Raw genomic sequence first — 20965 nt, forward strand, 5'->3', positions numbered from 1 at the left:
GATTCGGCATCTGGTCACGTGACCGTTCACTCATTTCCCGTTTCCATATTGTTCAAAGTTTTGAGGCACGCGCTGTGTGTTTCTATGGTAACGAGGTTAAATATGGGCGGTGGGACGCCTCTCGACAAGTCGTCTCTCTCCAGGGCTCGACAGAAAGCTTTAAAATGTTCAGTAGAACTAAAAGTACACGCTGTGAGTTGATACATACCGCTGCACTAGCATCTTCCTTCACTACATTGCGATTTCTTTCTTTTGCTGCTCGGTTTTAGGGGTTTATTTTCTGCCAGCGTCAAGTGCTAACTTAGCCTGCTAACTGAGCTAACGCTTGTGATTGTATGGAATGTAAACAATTCTGCTCTGTGTAGCAGGGAGAGAAGCTCAACGGGTTCATATATATTTCTGTATTTTGTTATCATTCTGTACCTTTGACATCATTCAGTAAACACGGGTTTATGAATATTCACTTGGTCACTGTCTTTATCTTCATTGCTTTCCTGCAGCTTAAAAGCCCCGCACTGCAAGTTGACAGCATTTTTTTTGCCGTGTTACTCAACCCTGGTCCAGGAGGTACTATGCCCAGCACATCTATTGCTTTACATTCTCCCAACACACTTGTTTCAACCAATCAGTTAGCAGCTAATCAGTTCATTTCAGCGTTGTAGTGGATGTGTTTGAAGCAGAGATGCAACTAAAAATGCAGGGCTGGGTGCCTCCAGGACCAAGGTCGAGAAACACTGTATTACATTCTCGTTTAAACTTCGTGTACAGTATGAACAGCATGCTCCTTGCAGTAACATTGATGTCCCATCATGTAGGTCACTTGTCCAGGGGTCGTGTTACGTTCTGGAGAGGACATTTATCTGAGTGTTCGGATGATGGGACAGTACCACAAAACAAAATGTGTGCCCTCTACTTTTCCTCTTCTGTTGTATGAAAAGATGCTCTTTACCAAGGTAAGGTCTTTATCTCAGTTTGGATGCATTCTCAAAAGTCCAGACCATTTATGTGCTTCTGAAGGCTTGTATGCCACTAGGGTGATGCCTGTAGAATGGGCAGGGGGGGTGGGGGCTACAGTTCTGTGGCAGACCTGACATTAGGTAGCCAAATTTAGCCCTACCCACTAGAATAACACTGCAGGCGAAAAATTTAAATCTCTGAAAAGACAAAGGTCTGGGTCGTTCTCTTTTTTTTATCGTCAGAGCACAGTTGTCAAAAATAATAAACAGATTATGTAAGAAGAAAAGTATGCAAGTGAATGTAAATTGGCTTTAAATATGTTTCCTTGTTTTCCATTTTACTAAGTTATTAATATAATATAGATTTTTCCATACCTATTTTCAAAATGTTGGGTTGCTGTGCAAATGTAAATAAAAACAAAATGCAGTGATGTGCAGATAATGGAAACTGAAAATAGTGCAAAGACAACATTTGAAATGCTGAAATTTACAAAGTTTGTTTTTTGAAAAATATTTGCCTGTTTTTAAATATGATGCAAGTTTCAAAGAAGTTGCAACAGTGACATGTTTACCACTGTGTTTTATCACCTCTTCTTTTAACAACAAGAAGTGTTTGGGAACTAAGGAGACAAACTGTTGTAGTTTTGAAAGTGAAAAGTTTGCCATTCTTCCTTAACAGCTTGGGGATTTGTTATTGTTTTTAATTTCATAATTCATCAGTTATTAAAACTTTTGAAAGTTTGAAAACTAGTTTAGCATTTGGACTCTTTTACTAAGGAGTCATGTTGTTGTAATCAATGCAGAATATGGATTGACCTTGTCTTACTGAAATAAGCAAATCATTCCCTGAAAAATGTGTTCTCCTGACAGCAGCATGATATACCAAAAGCTGTACATATAGCATTATGGTGCTTTCACAGAAGTCACCTAAGCCATGTGCACTAATGCACCTTTATAAAATTTTACGCTGAGAAACATTGTTCTTGAATTGTTGCACTATTTGCCCACACAGTCTTTTGCAGAAGGATGGACCCCTCTGCATCTTTAATTCTGAAAGACAGAGATCATGTCTTGGACCTGTTGTCAATGATCTAAATTTATTCTTAAAAACAATAAATATTCTCAGTTGTAACATATAAAATGTTGTTATTGTACTATTTTCAACTAAATATACAGGTTAAATAATTTGCACATTGTTGCATTCTGCATCTATTTTCATTTTGTACAGCATCCAAAAGTTTTTTTTTTTTTTAAATTAAGCCTGAACTCGATGCTTCATGTAATTTTGTGCTGTAATATGACTTTATTGTTGCTGTCCAAAGAAAAATATTTATCTCTATAATAGTACTTTAAAGTAGCAGGAACAAACATTAACTTTCAGAAGAAGTCCATTTCAAAAGAGTTTATTCCAAGTAATTATTGAGCATTTCTCCATTCATCATGAAATTTTCACACAATGTGAAGGACAGCTGCTATTATGTCATAAACTAAAAATGGACAAAAATGGAAATACATGTTTTTTTGTTTGTTTGTTTTAAACAGGGTTAATATGTAAACACATGTTTAATTTTTCCTGAACACACACTGTACTGTGACTTGTTTCACTATAGCTCACGAGTGTTTTACTGTAGATTGTGAGCAAAACAGTAAACTACAGCAGTTATTTTTCGCTTTTTTTCTTTTATTCTTCTTCATCAGAGCTTCACTGGAGCTGTTGACCCTGGTGATATAGCTGATCATCTGGAGAGTAAGAGCTGTTTTTTTTTTTTTTTACTTCTACTTCAAATCCACATACACTGCAGATCAATAAACTAATAAAGAGTCCTACACATTTTTTGTTTTTCCTGCAGATGATACAACATGTTTTGAACTAATTCAGCTAGTCCCTCCAGGTAAGGATCAATTGCTCCAGGTTGCCTTCTGTAGGTCATCCAATTGCAGCTAAATCCTGAGTGTTCTACCCAGTAGCTGTTGCTGCATCTTCAAATATCGAGGACACTTATCATATGCCATTTTGTTCCGTTGATTCCCCTTGTTCTGGGTTCAAATCGTGTACATTTTTACTTAGATAGTATTCCTGTCTGAATGCACAATAAGTGTTGGGAATAATTACTACTGTCAGATGTAATTACTCTACACACGAGAGCCACCAATGTAAATAGGGGTTTTGTGTCCGTTAGTGGAATCACTGTGTCGCATTAATACAAATGGCTTTGGTGATGATGCCCAGCTGCCAGCAGCATGCAATTGGGCGTTTGACATCCTATTACCTTGTCTTCCTCTATGAAGAAGGAATTTGTCTGAGCTGTTATGTGGGAGTTGGAAATCTGATTTTGTGAAACAGTGTCGATAATAATCATGTTTGCTACAAAAAAAAATAATTTAAAAAAATCTTAGGTTAACATAAAAGCTGAATGTAAACCCTATTGTGTCCTCTCCACTTAAACAGAGGGTGAGATTCTGGCTAGTCTTGAGGAGAACACCAGAGACTTCCTCTACCCAGGCCCAAGACTGACTCCCCAATCCCCTGGTTCAGAGAGAGAGATTCTGATGAAGAAATCAGTCTCCTTCCCGGTATGCATCTCTTCAACCCCCCTGTGCTGTCATATCTCTGATGCAACTTAAAAGCCAGTGCCATTTTCTTGCTATTTGCTTGAGGACATAGATTGTTTGGGCAAATTGATCTGCCAAGAGTGTCATTATCTTACTTTGCCCTCTGTCTTTGCATCATTTTAAAGTTTTGTGGGTTTTTTTCCTCTTCTTTCTTTTTATCTTCTCTTGTTCCCTCAGGGGATCTCGCCCAAAGTGGAATTTTCAACCACATCTGTTATTGAAGAGTGTGATTTGAAAGGTAGCCAGTCAACCATGGTGAGTCTTGCCATCTCTGTTCAACATTTTCTTTTTGCTTCTTATTTGCACTACTGTATTAAGTGTCATGATTCATTATTTGCAATGTAAGTAAACCATTATATCTTAAAAGAAAAATAACTTTTTGAATTATGGAGTTTTACGATTTGCTCATGTAAATGAATCTGGGCTTTTGTATGGTACATTTGCCAGACATAACCACAAACTAACATTGATACTCACACAAAATGCTTCTTCCATGCAATGTTATCTTGCAGCAGTGAAGCTTTACACATGGAAGTGAGAGTTAAAATGGAATAGGCCCAACATTTTATACGGTTATTGTTTTTTTAGATGCCTGTAAAGATAACCGAATAAAGAACATTCCACATTCTGGTGATATGGACTGTACTGTTGTTGTGAAGCACATTGATTTTAATGTGCAAAGCAAAACACACAAGAGAAAAGTGGCCTTTGAGAGCCATTCATGGTATTATATGGTAACTCACATAGAACAGTTCTGTCAATCAAACTAATTGTCTGCCACTATATATTTCTCATCTCTTTGGCTACTGACATTCCAGTGGTTTTAACAGCACCATAAAGGATGGGCTTCTCCTGTGAAGGTAATTACAAAGAGCTAGATCACAGTGGCTGATATTTAGCTCCCAAGGCTCAATTTTTTATTTGTTTAGAAAAACAGATGGTCTATCAGTGCTTGAATCCTAGGCTCTCCTTTAGCTTTTCCTTGAATATGTCCTTTGCATTAAGGGCAGCTTGAACACAACGGCATAAGATTTCCATTCTAATGTATCAAATGGAAAATATCCATAGCATCTCTTTCAGATTTCTGTTGTGGCAGTGACGCTATCAGTTTAGCAGTGTAATGGCTTCTGATATGTGTATCCTTGAATGTGCTTTTAGGAGACCAACTGCATCAGCGTAAAGTGCTCATCCATTTATCAGAAAGCTCGCAAACAATAAGAGAGCCCTTTGAAAAGTGCTGTGGTTCCAAAGCCAGTTTTTTAAGAGAAAAGAAACTTGAGCTTTTACAACACACAATGGCATGAATACTAGACACAGGAATTGCAGTGTTCATAATGATCATACAGATGGCATTTAATGGACATTAATAGCCCCAGAAGCATATAGCCTGTATTCTCAGGAATTTCCTACTATAGTAAATAGGAACTGATTGCGTTCTTCAAATTTTCAACTTTTATGAACTTCATTAAGCTTTTTAAGTAAAGTTGTTATGTACGTTATGCAACTTTTCACTGACTGTGATTATTGATTCTCCCTTTCTCTTTCTATCTTTAAAACTGTTGTGAACCCTTTTCTAGCCCAGTCCTACAGTTTTGATGTCCTCTAGGTCCTATTTATAAAAGTGTTCCTTTTGTGGACACTTCTGTTTTGGACTTGACATGGCATGCTCTTAAATGGGCTTTCTCCACATGATTTGCATGCATTTGAACAGAGCTTGTTTCTGCTTTAATAAGCTACTTGTGGCGCTGGCTTTGTTGTTTCAAGGACATCCAGCTTTATCTTCCGTTACCAACACCAGCAGAGCCACTAATCACATCAGACAAGCACGACTCATGCTTTAAAATGGACTCTTTATGCCTCCACTAAAAGAAGAGAAGAGGAAAGAAAAGCAAAGAAGGAAATTACAATAAAGGAAAAGAGCTACTTAGTTTAATTTCATTAGATCTGATCCCTTCAAATAGCAATCTCTATCAGGATTTATTTTTTCTACTTTTTAAAAATGACTTAATATGCCAGGATGTTCCAATTAGCATTTAAATTATCTTTGTTTTTTTACATTCATGTAATGCCATTATCATATTAGTCTGAAACTGACCATCAAATGCAATTAACATTTTTAAAAATGTATTTATCTAAGCAGTGCCCGCAGGAACCTAGTTATTGCTGCTCAGAATTATGTTAGCTGAGATTAGAGTTATTGAAGTCATTCGCCTGCAAAGGTGAGACTGGAACACAGAGAGAAGGTTTAGGCTACATGCATTTGGACTGAGCTGGACAATATATTCAATGTTTTTTTTTTTTCTTATTGGTTTTATTTACATGCAGATTTTTACTAATATGGTTAAATTAATGGCATTAGCTATTAGCTGGTATATAGGAACACCCTACTCAAAAATCAGATTAGAATTTCTGTTTACCTGCAAATTACAAGTAATCAAACTTTCATGGATGCATAGAGCACAACTTAGTGCAGATGATAAATGACACTGAACACCATATGAGTTCAGTCAGAGTGAGATGAGCAAAAGTATGTTACTCAAATTTTGTAGTTACATTAAAATTAAGGCAGATAATGAGGTTGGGAAGACAACTTCATGCCCTGTAAAATTAGATAGATAATTAAAAGATTATCAAGCTGCATGTAAGCATAAAGTATGTAATTGTAAGTAATGGGACATTAATGTGGTTGGCTAGAAATCTGCAAATCTGGGGGCAAAAATATCAGTAATTTCTACTAATTTTAACTGATTTGGAAAAGTTAAAGACCTTTTTTTTTAATCAAGTAAATGCAACCATTATGTACAGTTTATGTATTATAAAAGTTAAAATTAAGGTTAAAAATTTTACTGCTGTTGCTGTACCCTGGATGACTCTGATAATGTGTGTGGAAGATATGTGAAAAAAATATTTTTTGTGATGCTAAAAATAATGGACAATGAGCAACATCATGTGGTCACTGATGAATAGAACACTCCTGAAAGTATAATTAATGGACAAGTGTTAATTCTTTATTCTGTGTGTGTCTTTTTGTTAATTTTAGAACGTTAACCCTACTCCCAGCAAGCCAGTTAGAACAAGAACAGTCTCTACAACTCAAACAAGGACGAAACCAATGCCACTATGTGGTTACCAGAGGCCCACAGTAGCATCACTGAGCCACTCTCCCTCACCCTACACTCATCGCAGGATGTGCCAGCTGTCAGAAGACGCCAGACAGCGCCTTAGACAACTTCAGCTTGGGCCCTACTCCTTCAAGAAAGAGACAGATCTTCAGCCTCCTTTTGTAGTGAGGAATAGGAGATATCTTAACTGGGCTAATTTTTGACTTGCTTGGTACAGGAAGATTGCTGTACGATCCCCACAACCTTCAGGAAAATCCACGGCTGAAGTGCCTTTAAGCAAGGCACCTAACCCCCTAATCACTAGTGATTGAGTGGGTTTACTGCCATGGATGAGAGGGCATATTTCGTTGTACTGTTGTAAAATGATCATAAAGCATGTCCCTTTTATCTTACTGCTGACCTTAATCTAGTATTATGGCACTGCTTATGTTCCATATATACTTCTTAATACATCTGATATACCAACCAAAGTAAAGAGGCACCCTATTATGTGATGTTCCAACATTAATGTATCTTACTTTGAAGAGAAAATTTAAGTTGCTAGCAAGTGATTTAGACTACAGAGTCAAACTTGTCTTGAGCTCAGTCTGTCAGCTTCTTTCATAACTGAAATGCAGAGAGAGAACCCCCTCCTGTTTCCTTTGGAGTGTTTTTGCTAAAACAACAAGTCCTGAGGTGTAAATATCAAAGCTGTCATGCCATGAAAGGCGAGATTCAGATCCAAGTCATGTGATATCAGCATGGCATTTTCCATTTTCAGGCCTTTGAAAAAAGGAGTAGCCTTTTTGGAGTAAATCCTGGGGTGACAATTAACCTAAGTAATTAAGAGTCAAACCATGATTACAATACTCACTATTTTGGCAGATTAACTCTGTGAATAAATTACCAGTGTCTATTTAAAGTCAACATACTTGTTTGTATGAAAGGAAATGACTCGTTTCATGGACCACAGTCATCATATGGCTATTTAATTGCAGAAGCAGCATTTTAATTGACCTCTGAAAGTGGGTCTGACAGAGGGGGTTGGCTCGATGAAACAAACTCACTCTAAGTCTTAAAATTTCCCTTCCTTCCTTAATCTTCTCCTAGAAGTGATTAATTTTTAAAATTAAAGACAAATCCAGTTGAATAAATAACACCCCTGTGTCAGTTTAGTATTTGCTTTATTTCTCTTCACCTGCTAAATCAGTTTACAGATTGAAATTTTGAAGTCCTTTTGAAGGAAGGACTTAGCTGATTGCTTTCTTTGTTTGCAGGTCCCCTGTAGTCAAGGCTCCTCACTAATTGAATCCCCCACGTCCCCTTCAGCTTTTCCATCTGCACCTAAGAGAAGCTCTTTCCACCAGACATCTGTGAGTTTTGCTGCAGACATCACAGGTTTGGAAATATTTTCTTTATTGTGATTTTAACATTTTACTCATTTTAACCATCTTTTGTTATACCTTGTTTTCTTCAAGAAAATTAAAGTGTAAGTTAGTTTATTGTTGGGAATCTAGCATGTTGCTTACTGACATTGTTTGCAGCACTACATTGCATGCTCAGTCAAAAACATATATAGAAATTACAGGTTAGAATACAGTTTAATTTATTTTAACTTTTCAAACAGCACTTCTCATTTGAATACCTTATCTATGTATCTTGCTTAATTTGCTCATTTACTTCACTATGTTTGATTGCTGCTCTTACATTACCTCCCTAGAACCAACACTTTATGGAAGCTTCAGGGCAAAACCTTGTAAGGTAAATTATAAATATTCCATTAAAGATCTAAAACATACGTTAATTTTAAAGTTGCTAATGCAGTCCTTCTCTTACTTCAGGCAATGGGTCATTCTGTGTCCCATGGTGGTGGTATCAGAAGTTCTTACAGGAATGTTCCTACTGACCACTCCACTCCTCTCTCCATTGGTCACAGAAGCCAGAGTCCGCTGCTTTCTCGCTCTTCACTCAGAGAAAGGTTAGAGACAAATATTATGAGAGAGATGACTATTGTACTTAGGCTATTATATGTGTAACAACACAAAAGTTTTCATTTTTTTTAAAGATTTCAGTCACTGGTATGAATAATGTCTGAATTCCAGAGATCTCTTTTTTTTCTCAGTATTTTGCAAACTTTTGGTGCAAATGGCCATTGTTACAAGTTAATAATTTTTCAGTCGATTAGATATAAAATGATTACATGCAAGAGATTTGATGTGGAGTTTCCAAAATATTAATTAAAAAACAATTTATTTGGAGAAAATTTGACTCCTAAAAAAACCTTTCATGACCATTTTTTTGTTTGTTTGTTTTTTTATCAGATAAACAGTAGATTTAATAAAATAAATTAAAATTTTAAGTTGTTTCAGTTTTCAACCCAGTGCTATGGGATTGAAAAGATGTGGAGCTGTTAAGACACACTGAGAAAACAAAAAAAAAATTCATAATAAAATGGTAACATGTCACATGGTCATTAATCTATAGAAGAATAATCAACATATTTTCAGACATTTATTAAAATTAATATTGTTTTTTTTCTTTTGTTGTTCACCGTATGTATATGATAAACTAAATGCTGTACCTTAGGACATGTCCCTTTTGAATTTCCAGTTATGTAATATTGACTCAGTGTGAAGCTCATAAGAGAAAAGCCAAATAAAACAGTGCCCTGCACTCAATCTTTATTTTGATCTCAGACGACGTGAGATGAATCAACACCCCCACCTTCAAATGACAAAATTTGATGTCCAGTCATGTTTGTTCATTACTTAAAAGAAAAAGACAAAAATCCCTGAGAAAACAAGGGGAAAGGGTATTGATTGTTTTTCAGCAAGATCTAATGCCTCTGACCCGACGCACAGTTTAATAAATTCTGAGAGACCCTTGTCATTGATCTGAACAACAGCCTGCTAAACCAGCAAATGTTTGTTTGTTTGCTTGTCTCTCCACCTACTTTTTTTCCCTTTCCCGCAGGGACAGGAGCAAACATTTAAAATCAATAGACAATTTTAAACCAAAGAGTAAATTGGAGAGTAAATAGTAGGAAATGTATGATACTTTTGTCTGGATTGAAAGCATGACAGGAGTCAGAGGGCTGCAGATTAAGGCCAACTTGGTAGATTCAGACAATAAGAGATCAGGCACGTCTTTTGGAAGTCTTTGATGGGAAGAGAAATGATGCTGTGTGAAGTTTAGTCTGTCTTCTCTGCACTTGTTGGATTCTCATGTGCTAATCTTTTGGCCCAAGTAATCGCCTGAAGCACAGCCTGCATTTGGTCTATTAATGATACAAACCGATAAGGTGTATTTTGAGGGCTTTTTCATTCAGAATATCGTCAATCCTAGTGCAGCTTTATTAATTGGCCTCCTTTATGTCTTAAACGTCTTTTGATATTTTGTACATTTCCTTGCTCTTAGCAAAGATTTTATTTATTATTCATCTGTGTTTCTATAATGATTTCTAAGGGAGGTAAAAATTATGCATCTAACTATATTTTCCCTTCATGGATTCATCCCACACTTAGAGACAAATATTATGGAAGTCTTAAATGCACAATTTATTTCAGCATTATTGACAGCGGTAAACATTTACTTACATACATACATACAACGGCATCATCGCTTTGTGATGGTTGGCTGCATGGAAGAGTCAGGCGTTCACCGTGCTCATGGTGCCCTATGGGAGTAGATAAACTGACTGAGTATCCCAATCACTTGTCAGTAGGCACACACTCACACATATGGGCAATTTAGAGTGACCGTTTAACCTAACCTGCATGTCTTTGGACTTGTGGGAAACCCACACAAGCACAGGGAGAACATACAAGCTCCACACAGAACGGCCCAGGCTCGGAATTGATCCTGGATTGTCTTTAGACATTTACATTTTATAAATATTTAAAATGGCGTGCATATAAAACATGAACTTCATGGACCTGATTGCAGTTTTAAGGAACCTTAGCTGTGTTGTGCGCTATATTGTGCCACTTGAAAGGACACAGCACAGACTAGTGTTCAACTGTGGTATTACATAAAGGTAATGAAAGATGTAAAAAAAAAAAAAAAAGGGTGGGAAATCCTATTTGCCATGTTCATAGTTGTATAGGACCAATGAGGATGTTACCCTGGAAATATTGAAATACAATATACTTTGAAAGTACTATAAACAGAAAAAAATGTTAAATATTATGCCAAATAATGATTCCAAACCCTTTTATTACCAAGAACAAAACCTCTTTTTGTGCAGATTTCACAGCCCATCCAGTCCCTCACAGTGGGAACAGATCCACAAAAGAGTTCAGAGGATTTTAAGCACTCATGCTACTTGCAAGCTTTCATTTGTAAGTAACTGTCATACATTTTTTTACTCTTAAGCCAAGTTAGAATGCTGAGTAAAACTATTATGTTTATGTCTGTGAAACAGAGACCAGAGCAGGTTTTATTTTGTTATTTCTTCATGTTTGTTCAAAAACATGAATATTCCTTTTGAAGTTGTGAGTGTGCTTCAGAATGGATGCTTTCTCTGTTTAATAAAACTATTTTCCAAAATGAATTAAAAAGCAAGTGAATTAATCCAAAATTCAAATTTAGGAAACCAGGAATAGTTCATTGAATGGTAAAAGAAACCAAAAAGATAAAATGTAAACCAATGTAACAATGAAATGTTATATATATACATACATACATACATTCCATTTCATTTCAGGGTCGTGGTGTATATAATATATATATCATTGTTACATTGGTTTACATTTTATCTTTTTACATTTATATATATATATATATATATATATATATATATATATATATATATATATATATATATATATATATATATATATATATATATATATATATATTTCTACTAAATGAATGTAGTAATCACCTAACGCCCTTAATCAGGCATTTACATCTTTTATACCCTCTTGAATGCCTTGTCTTGTGGAGTTCCAGCTTGAGAACTGTTCAGACATTTTCCGTTAAGAAGCGTCACCTCCCACAATTTAGTAGCTGGAACATGTTGGTGGTAAAACCAAAGCAAAAGGAAGCTAATTACTCTAAAACCTCTCCAAATCCTCCTTGAAATGAACAGAGCGAGCAACTGTGTGTGTTTTCAGTGGGAGGGAGGTCTGCTGCTGGAAAGCTGTCTTTACAGGCTCATCTTTTCTGATACTAAACAGAAAAAAATGGAAGGTGCCACTGCAGCACAGCTGCCTGCCAAGCAAACAAGGAAATGTGTAATTCGTTTCAAAAGAAGAGGAAATATGGAGGATTTACTGTGTGTATTAATAAAGCTGCTGAAAGACTGCTGTTAAAGAACATTTTACCCCAACTCTGTTATTGTTATATATGTAAAACTACTAATTAATCTGTGTTTTAGATTATCCAGCACAGTTTCAAGACAGTTTCATAATGTATTTTATTGATGCTAAAATGAGATTTCTGATGACTTGAAGAAAATAGTTTTAAAGAAAATAACAGAATTTAACAATATCATTATTCCCCCATTTCTGCAGGATGAGTCGAGTGAAGAGGGAGAATCTGGTCAGAATGCACCTGTTTTCTCCTGCCAGGACTCACTGTGTGATAGCAAAATGCATCCTGACAGGTAAACACAACTAGCCCACTGAAAACGTGCATGACATGCACATTTATGTTTAGATTGCTAAGGAAAATAAGATAATACACATTTTGATTGAATTCCCAAAAGAGCATTCTAAAAGTTTTTTTAAGCACTTTAAAAACTAATTGTCACACAATGTACAATGTTCCCTACAAAGGCTTAACTTTCAGTTTTTCAAAGAAGAGTATTTATCAAAATATTTGTCCCCTTGTCCAAAGTTTAGTCTTAGATGTTGGTTGCATTTTGTGCTTCTTATCCCAAATAGATATAGTGAGGTTGAGGTCTGAGATTTTGGGTGTTCTTCACATTGCTTCAAGAACACCAGCTGCTTTTTACTTTACTCAGTAACAGACTCTTGACAGCGCAGCACAGACATTTGTTGTCTTCATGTAGTGGAAGAGTGGACAACAACAATAGTCCATTTATCACATTGGATAATGGAGCTTGAAGATCTTAAAATCTCTTAAAGATTTGTTTTTTATACCTGTAACATTCAGAAATATATTCCAAGTAAGAAATTTATAACTTGTGCTTTGTCTGGAAATTAATGTGAAATTCTCTCATTTTTGAAAATGTAATGAAAATTTTAAATTGTGTAATTTTTATTTAAAACTTATTTCCTGAACCTGGAAAAAAAGAGAGAGATACTAGATTGTACTTCAGTTTTTTTTTTCCAGACATACTCTAGGAACATTTTATGTGAATCTGACATTGGGACTTATTTGTCACTCTCACACTGACCCTGTCTGCGTATTTCAGTTGTTTGTTGGGAAGAAAAAGCTAAAGGTCCTGGAATGGCCTAGACAGAGTCTGATCTAAATTTAAGGGAACATTTGATACTTGACTAAAAACCAAAAGAATGCAAAAGAATATGGCAAAAAAAATATTTATTTATACATTTGTTTGGTTTGTTTATGCATTCTACAAAAATTTCCAATAGATGAATGGGAGGAGAAATCCCATTAATACGCATGACATTAACACAGAATATGAAAAGAGTGAAAGGGTGTGAATTCTTTTTATAGGTACTGCAAATAACAATGTACCAACAACTTCCCTCATTGGTGAAGAGATAGGCCTGTTGCACGTTATCATACGAGTTCACACTCTTGGGTGTGAAATTTATCACCAGTAAGAAAACATAACGCATATGACAGAACTTCAGATGAGTTGTCTCTACATAATTATTTAAGTCCCACCCTCAAATGTAAACACAGATGTATAAACAGACAGATATACTATGATTAATCTAGTCTTGAATTAATATTTCTTAATGACAAGTGCCTTAGCACTCGTTTACTTTCTTTAGATTAGAGTCCCCAAGGCACAAACAACTTATGACTGTGAACATTACTAAGATATGGTTATATCTGTATCTTCAGAGTGGAACAGAAAAATCACTATTCTGTCAACTGCTGAAATTAATGGATGGTATAACTCTTGTTTTCCATTTGCAGGGTTATTCCTGGACAACCGTCTGTTCATTTAGACAACGGAACATTCTGGACCAACAAAACCGCCAAATACACTGGGAGGACCCACAGAGCTGTGTTTGAGGACAGTCTTGGAAAAATTTACAAAAACCTGTACAGAAAAGCATCATTCCCTGGTCACAATGATTCACAAAGCATCAAATCATGATTAACCTAAAGTGGCCACGTTCTTCACGTATTCCAGTTTATTGTTAAACATGCAATAAAATCAAGGATATGTGATTTAATGAGCCAGCGTTTAAAAGTAATCAGAATTTTATGCCTGACTATGCTCCAAAAAAGATGGAACAGAAGCAGGTTTAACTAATTGGAAATATGATGTAACAGTTGATACTTTGTTCTGTTTTGCCTGTCCTTATTACATGTCTGTTTGTGCATGTGCAAAGTGCACCCTGTAAAAGGCTCTACGCATCTTTAAAATCCCAGTATATGCCTCCACATTAGTGGTATGAAGATAAGCAGAGATGGATCATGGCTCCCTACTCCAAGTACAAGTCTTTTGAACATTCTCTCTATTTTACACTTAATTTGCACCTATCCCAACATTTGTGTTGTAGGCAACACATTCTAAAACTATGGTTTAAAATAAAATCAAGGTGATCAGTGATAATGCTGGAAAACAGCTGTAATTCTTCAGTTAAAAACAAAACACAGATTGTTTTTATTGCACCTTCCAAATTAGAAATTAACATTAACCACAATTTGTACAACTTTCTGCAACCATTTGCCCTTTGCCTTACTTTATAATATGCAATTATCATTGCTCTATTTGATTCTGTGTTTCTACAGTGAAGGACATAGTTACACAGCAGACACATTTATGTACTTTATTGGAGAGCCAGTCAATTATACATTTGTTTGAAGTCTTACAAAATGTGAAATCTTCTGTCAAGCTCTGTCATCCTCATGCAGCATCTTCAGTCAAGAAAGCAAAAACTCATGGGAGTCCTAAATGACCAAAAATGTTTTCCTTTGCTACCTTACTCTTTACAGTCTCATTTTGTAAAAACGTGTAAAAAGAAATTGCTTAAAAATCCCAGGTCATTACATAAGGAAAATCTAGATGTAAATTAGACTTATTTAAAATGTACATAAAACTCTTAAAAACCAATATTGTGCCTGGTATTTACATTAATATTCTTTAACCAAGTGAAAATATATAAATTGATCATCTTACATTATTTCTTTTTCTTAAACGTATGTTTCTTTTTATTCATCTTGCCAGCTGCTTCTGCTGCTTTTTCTGTCATTATTTCATGATATTTCCTCTTGTTAAAACTGAAAAGGGAAAATAAACTATTACTTCAAAAATAAAAATCAGATGATATAAAATCAAAAATGCAATGCTTATGTAAAGTTTTCTTCAAAACACAAGTAAAACTTTGTCTAGCACATTAAGAGTCCTAAATGCAGTAACATACTAATTAATTTTAAACTTGTATCAATGTTTAACTAACAATAGATTACCTTCTGAACTCTGCATCGGAAAGCAATTCTTCTACAATAGTCCTCTTCCTCTGTTTTTTAGGGATTCGAGAATGGTAGAAGTCTGCTGGGTTATCGACCACGGTCCCGACCTGTACAACAGTAAATGCATATTTACAAACAAGTGGAGCAAGAGACACCACATATACAAGGATACATACATATATTTATATTTACCTTTTATTTACATTTTGATAAATATTTGTCAACATTCCATTATTTAAAAAAAATAATGTTTAAGATATTATGATAAAGAAAATCTTGTGGATTATTTCTCACCTGGAAGTATTTAGGGAATCCTTCTCTGTCATTCTTCTTGTAGAATCGCTTTGGGTCCATTGCTGAACGCATCTTAAGTGCCTTCAGGTCATTTCTCAGTTCCTCTGTTAATTCAGGGGCTTTCATGTTGAACCAGCCATCTCCTGTTGTTTTAGCTCTTTCCTCCTAAACAAGACCATTTTTAGAAGTTAAAAAAGTCCTTAAAATAGGCTACACTGTGATTTAATATGTTTAGGTCTCAATTTATTTGTAGACAACACCACTACATGGTGAAAGGTTTTTTGAAAGTTGTTCCCATAGGTTTAAGAACAATTCAGGGCTTACTTTGCGTTTGAGTTTAGCAGCATGCTTTGATTCTTTGTATGGCGGTACTGCATCTTTCTTTTCAAAGTCAGCAACAATCACACTCTTCTTCAGCAACTTCAAAAACAAAACAAGCAGATTTAAATATATAAAAAGCGCAACCATAAAGGAAAAGAAACATGGCTAAATGTCCCACTGGAACATATTAAATGCCTATTTGGTTTGCCTCTGTATTAAACAAGTATAAAGCTTTTTTTGCAATGGTATTACTTTTTGTCTCCTCGCAGTTCACTTAAACACTATGTAAGATTTGGGTTTTTACAGCACTGTACTTAAGGCAATGGGGAGGAGGGTGGTAACCTACCCTCCTACAAAATATGCATAGTGCATTTTCTGCAGTGCTGAGCCTACAGTAGCAACAAGAGAGGCTCTATTCTGCCTATTACAGGTCAGTGAAAGATCACAATAATAATTTTGAAGCGGTAAATTTTTGATAAAAGTATTGCATATTACTTTAAAGGTTGCCCCTGCAGTAGACTGGAAACAACCCTTTAACGGAATATTTCTGCCATCAATAGAGAATGTATCTCTCAGAAAACTGAGAGATAAATGTAAATGCTGGCATCTATCAAATGTAGATTTAACCAGTATTTTAAACCAAAAGAATCAGTTTACTTTATGTAAAAATAAAGTTTCTATATATGCCTGTATATAGAAATTCTATTTTATAGGAATAGGGATAGGGACAGTTACCATAAGATACCTGCTCTCAGAAATCCAAGAAATGAAAGTCCAATATGTTTATAATGCATTCGAAAATTCAAATTAATTAAATGATGTTTCACTGACATGTAATAGGGAGAACAGAGCCTCTGTTGTTGCTACTCTGGGCTCAGCACTGCAGAAACTGCATTATGTAACGTCTGGTAGCAGGATAGGAAACTACCCAAACTCCTACCTCTCCCTATGGGTTTCAGTAGAGTGCTAGGGGAAGTCCCAGGAGCAAAAACCCAAAGCTTACCTAGCATTCTTTTCAAGAACCACACTTACACCCTATTAGCTTAGATTCTTCTTCAAGCTTCAAGATCTTATGTAAATACTTGCAGGTTGGCATAAAGCAACTGTGGGTGGTACAAAATCATATACATACAGTGACTGCAAGACAAAGTTTAATTTTCATAGCAGTGCCCATAGCACCTGCTGACATCATAGCCCATGACTTATAGCAAACACTATCTAGGAACTTCTTCATTTTGTTTTAGAAGAGATTTAAAAATATATACCTCATCTTGATTCTTCTGTTTTTTCAGATTATTGGAGACAGCCTTGGATTTTCTACCATCAAAACTGATATACAATCCACCAAGCTCTTTCACTTTCAGACCTGGGTCGATGGTACTGGATAATTCAATGCTGAGGCAGGGAAAATACACATCAGGTTAATTAACCAATTATATGAAACCTACGAACTATTTGGAAAAAAGATAAAAAATAATATTCCTACCATGCTGGCTTCCTGGTAGTGAAAAGCACTTTTGAGTCTTCGTCCTCATCATCATCTTCCTCATCAACAAAGTCAAGTTCATCCTGAAGGGCTTTATCATCAACACTTTCATTCTCTTGGTGTGTGGTGTTGATGTAGTACTTCTCGCTAGATTCAAGTCCAGGGCGTTTATCAATAATAAACAGCTCGCTATTGTCTAGTACCCTAGATGGACCTGGCTGGTCCTCATCAGAGCACATTTCTTCATTCTCATCTTCCAGTTCCCCAGCATCCTCCTCATCTGAAAGCCCTTCATCATCACTCTCCTCATCCTCACTGCTGTCCAGCAAACTTGGCACTAGTCTTTCAAGCTTACTCTGCTGAATACCAGTTTTGTACACTTGGACGTTGGAGCTACAGGAAGTTTCTTCCGCCTCTATATGCACTGGACTCACATCTTCTAACTTTTGCTGCAACTCAGATTCATTACTCCCAGATATGTCTATGTATTTCTCCACCTCCATCTTTTGTTCATCTTCAACTTTCTGACCTTCAAGCTCCTCGTAAGTTACTGTTAGGCTTGCAGAGCCCTTTTGAGGAACACAAATGACCCTTGCTGCTTCAAAGTCATCAGTCTCATCACTAACTTTTACACTTTTTACAGCTGATTTGTGTTCTTCAATAGCGGCATGATTATCAGCTACCAATTCTTCTTTGTTCTCTAATGCATCCACTTTCTGTTCAGATTGACTAAGTACCCTTACACCTTTTTTTATTTGGACTGAATCAGAACTATTCTGGTGTTCAACATCATGTCCCTCCATCATATTTGGCTCATCCTCTTCAATCACAATGACCCCGCTTTCAAGCGTCATTATTGCAACTCTTGCCTGATCATCTACACCATGGGCCTCATGCACAAACCCAGTCTCATTTTCTATGCCAGACTCTGGAATCTTCTTACACTCCTCCAGAATTTTAACACCCTTCTCAGTCTCTGCTTGTTCCTGGGTGCTGTGGTTTTCCTCATTCTCGGTGTTTAAAGAAGATTTCATTCCTCCAACTGAACTGTTTGCGCTTTCAGTTTCAACTATTTTTTTCTCTGCTGTGGTACTGCTGATAACATCTTCATTAAGAGGTGGTATGTCATCCCCTTTAATATCCTCCACAGTAGAAGATTCTTGAAAATCTACATTAATTACTGTTCTGTTGCATTCATTCTCCTCCATCTCTTCAATGTCATCCATGTCAGATACAGCTGCAGGCACATCCAGTGGGGTTTCTTTCTGGACATTTTGAAGTTTACCCTCCTTGCTATCTTGTTTTCCACACACCTCAGATGAATCATGAGTGACTCTTACTTTGCTTCGTGTCCTTGAGACAGAAACACCGTGGCTGCTGCTAGCTGAACCAGTCCGGCTACTGCAAGGTGTATTTCTAGACCTAACAGAGTAAGGACTGTCAGAAGATGTGTAGTTAGTTTCCAAATTGGAATCAACTTCTGCTGCTCTCCTGGGACTTGCGCTAGGGCCCGAGTGGCACCCATCTGATTCATAAACCCGGTCTTCTATAACAGACTTCTCTTTAGCTTTGCGTCCTCTTGTTCTAAGTGAAGTAATAGTTTTGATTGGTTTGCTTTCCTCCAACTGAAATGGTATTGGCTCAGTAGGCTTTGTTGTACGGTTGCGTGTGGATCTACGGACAGTGGATCCCTGAGGAGCGGACACTGCAGAAGAGCAGGACTCTGCTTCAGAACGATCAGTATCTTCAAGGGGAAAAGCAGTTTTTCGGCGGCTCCTAGTGATCAACCGAGTGTCTATAACTTTGGATATGGATGCTACAGAGCTGCAGGACTCAGCCTCTGAATGATCGTTATCCTTCAAGGTAACTGACACTGGTGGGACAGAAGCAGGCTTCTGGTTTCTTGTGGTTCTACGTGGCTTGTTAACAGGTGGTGAGGAACAAGATTCACCTTCAGATGCTTCCTGTTCCACTGCATCTGTAGGTCTTTCTTGGCCCAGGGTTCTCCTCCTACCTCTGGTGACTGACTTCACTACATCACTGGACACCACAGAGCAGCAAGACTCTGACTCAGAAACATCAGCTTCATGGGTAGAGTCTGGCTGGTTTGCATCTGCGAGATGACGTTTAGACCTTCTAGCGACTGTTTTAGATGGGTTTGCTTTTTCAGCTGGAGCTGTTTGTTCCTCTGAATCATCCTTCTTAGAGTTGCCTTTCAGATCACTTTGGGACTGGTCTGTCACTGTTTTACGTCTTGTTCTTCTAACTACTGAGGTTGGCTCCTGTTAATGACAGTTTTAATAATTACACCAAAGCAATTGACAAAGTACAAAACAGTTTAACATTACAAAATTTAACATTAGATTTAGCTGGGCAGATCAGAATCAGGACACAGTATCAGAAAACTTGTTGCACTCCTGTCCAGCACAGTTTATATTGTAGGCGACTCTAGCTGTAGTCCGGCAGCGTGCACATGCATTTTATGCATGACTATGGAAGGAGGTCGGGTGGGGTGTGGACTGATTATTCAAAGACTAGCTTAAACTTACTGCTTTCTACAAAACTGTTAAGTCCAGAATTAAGAAATAAACAGTGTGCGCAGGCTGCTGTTGAGAAAAACAAAAAACAAAAAAACAACATTGCTTTTTCTTTACATTTTTTTTTTCTTTTTCAGAAGTTTTTTTTTTTAATGCTAAATCACCATGTGCTGTAGTATTGGTAATGCTTTCATTGATGTTGTGACAGGCACAGTTTAATTGGTTTACACTTTAGAAAACAAAATAACATTTGTATCAGAACATCGACGTCGGATTGTCTTGGAATTGGGATCAAAATTAAAATCAGTTTTGACAACCATCCCTTGGTTAGAAAAGAGGGGAATTAAACTCTCGGGTAAAATTTAGCCAACTAAAAATTCTAACTAATAAGTCTGGGGGTGTTCTATTAAGTTTAATTCCTCAATTTAGTCAGATATCTGAAGCCAAAAATCATCCCTGTCCAATATGGGGAAAAGCAAAAAGACAGCAGCCATCACTGTTATCAGCAACACCAAGCCATATTTATTACTGGATTTATAACCACTATGATCCAGTAACACGTGAATTTGTGCTTGATGAGCCTCTATTTACAACATGGCACCCCACAGTGTGTATCAGTACAGCTACTAGTTAGAGCAGGTTTGAGCCAGGTTTCTGAGCTCAACTGGACTCTAAACAGACCGCACTTTCACCAGCACAGTTTAAAACATCAGATAAAATACCAATCTTTACATTATCAGCGTGTACCTTTTCCGTATCGTCTGTGTTCCTCTCCGAAGACCCTACGCGTGTTCCTCTCCTCGTGGCCACCATCTTGACTTCGCGCACACGCACTCGCGCGCCACCAATAGTCGCGCGAGACTACGGCGTCCTCTGAGGCGGATGTAAAATACGGCCTGGAAGATTAATGAATCCCAGACCGTTGAAAATGAACACAGACGGCGCAGAATTTACTCTAAAGGTAAAGGTACTCATTTTTATATTTTTAGATGCATTAGTACGTCCCTGAGTATAAAACAGTAATACATTAATTTACCAAGATTCATTGTAGACATGCGATGTATTTTGTAT

The 20965-nt window shown here is 36.7% G+C and overlaps 2 protein-coding genes across 3 annotated transcripts; one reads left to right on the forward strand and one right to left on the reverse strand.

Moving 5' to 3' along the window:
* Positions 1–59: 59 nt before the first annotated feature.
* Positions 60–13941, forward strand: spata6 (spermatogenesis associated 6). The gene is made up of 13 exons (XM_066643752.1): positions 60–192; positions 816–953; positions 2655–2703; positions 2807–2848; positions 3406–3530; positions 3747–3824; positions 6610–6855; positions 7948–8068; positions 8391–8431; positions 8512–8648; positions 10917–11010; positions 12187–12278; positions 13751–13941. Exons 1-13 carry the CDS (start codon positions 85–87, stop codon positions 13932–13934), a joined length of 1455 nt encoding a protein of 484 aa, XP_066499849.1. The 5' UTR covers positions 60–84; the 3' UTR covers positions 13935–13941.
* Positions 13942–14593: 652 nt separating this feature from the next.
* On the reverse strand, positions 14594–20766 carry dnttip2 (deoxynucleotidyltransferase, terminal, interacting protein 2). 2 transcript variants are annotated; one of them, XM_066643751.1, is made up of 8 exons: positions 20642–20766; positions 17358–19639; positions 17137–17266; positions 15875–15970; positions 15551–15715; positions 15254–15363; positions 14964–15064; positions 14594–14701 (listed from the first exon to the last, which is right to left on the reverse strand). In XM_066643751.1, the coding sequence occupies exons 1-7, from the start codon at positions 20705–20707 to the stop codon at positions 14965–14967; spliced, it is 2949 nt and encodes a 982-aa protein (XP_066499848.1). In that variant the 5' UTR covers positions 20708–20766; the 3' UTR covers positions 14594–14701; position 14964. The 2 variants fall into 2 exon arrangements, with proteins under 2 accessions (XP_066499848.1, XP_066499847.1); XM_066643750.1 differs by having other exon boundaries at positions 14609–14734.
* Between the last annotated feature and the right edge of the window lie 199 nt (positions 20767–20965).

Source organism: Hoplias malabaricus, chromosome 14, assembly GCF_029633855.1.
Source record: "Hoplias malabaricus isolate fHopMal1 chromosome 14, fHopMal1.hap1, whole genome shotgun sequence".
Classification (NCBI taxonomy): domain Eukaryota; kingdom Metazoa; phylum Chordata; class Actinopteri; order Characiformes; family Erythrinidae; genus Hoplias; species Hoplias malabaricus.

Excerpts from the sequence above, each read along its gene's own strand:
- spata6 (XM_066643752.1), top strand. The coding sequence starts at position 85 with ATGGTAACGAGGTTAAATATGGGCGGTGGGACGCCTCTCGACAAGTCG. Across the intron at positions 3,825-6,609 it reads AAGGTAGCCAGTCAACCATG|AACGTTAACCCTACTCCCAG; the intron begins GTGAGTCTTGCC and ends TGTTAATTTTAG. Across the intron at positions 8,649-10,916 it reads CGCTCTTCACTCAGAGAAAG|ATTTCACAGCCCATCCAGTC; the intron begins GTTAGAGACAAA and ends CTTTTTGTGCAG.
- dnttip2 (XM_066643751.1), bottom strand. The coding sequence starts at position 20,707 with ATGGTGGCCACGAGGAGAGGAACACGCGTAGGGTCTTCGGAGAGGAAC. Across the intron at positions 19,640-20,641 it reads ACACAGACGATACGGAAAAG|GAGCCAACCTCAGTAGTTAG; the intron begins GTACACGCTGAT and ends TGTCATTAACAG. Across the intron at positions 17,267-17,357 it reads ACTACCAGGAAGCCAGCATG|CATTGAATTATCCAGTACCA; the intron begins GTAGGAATATTA and ends TCCCTGCCTCAG.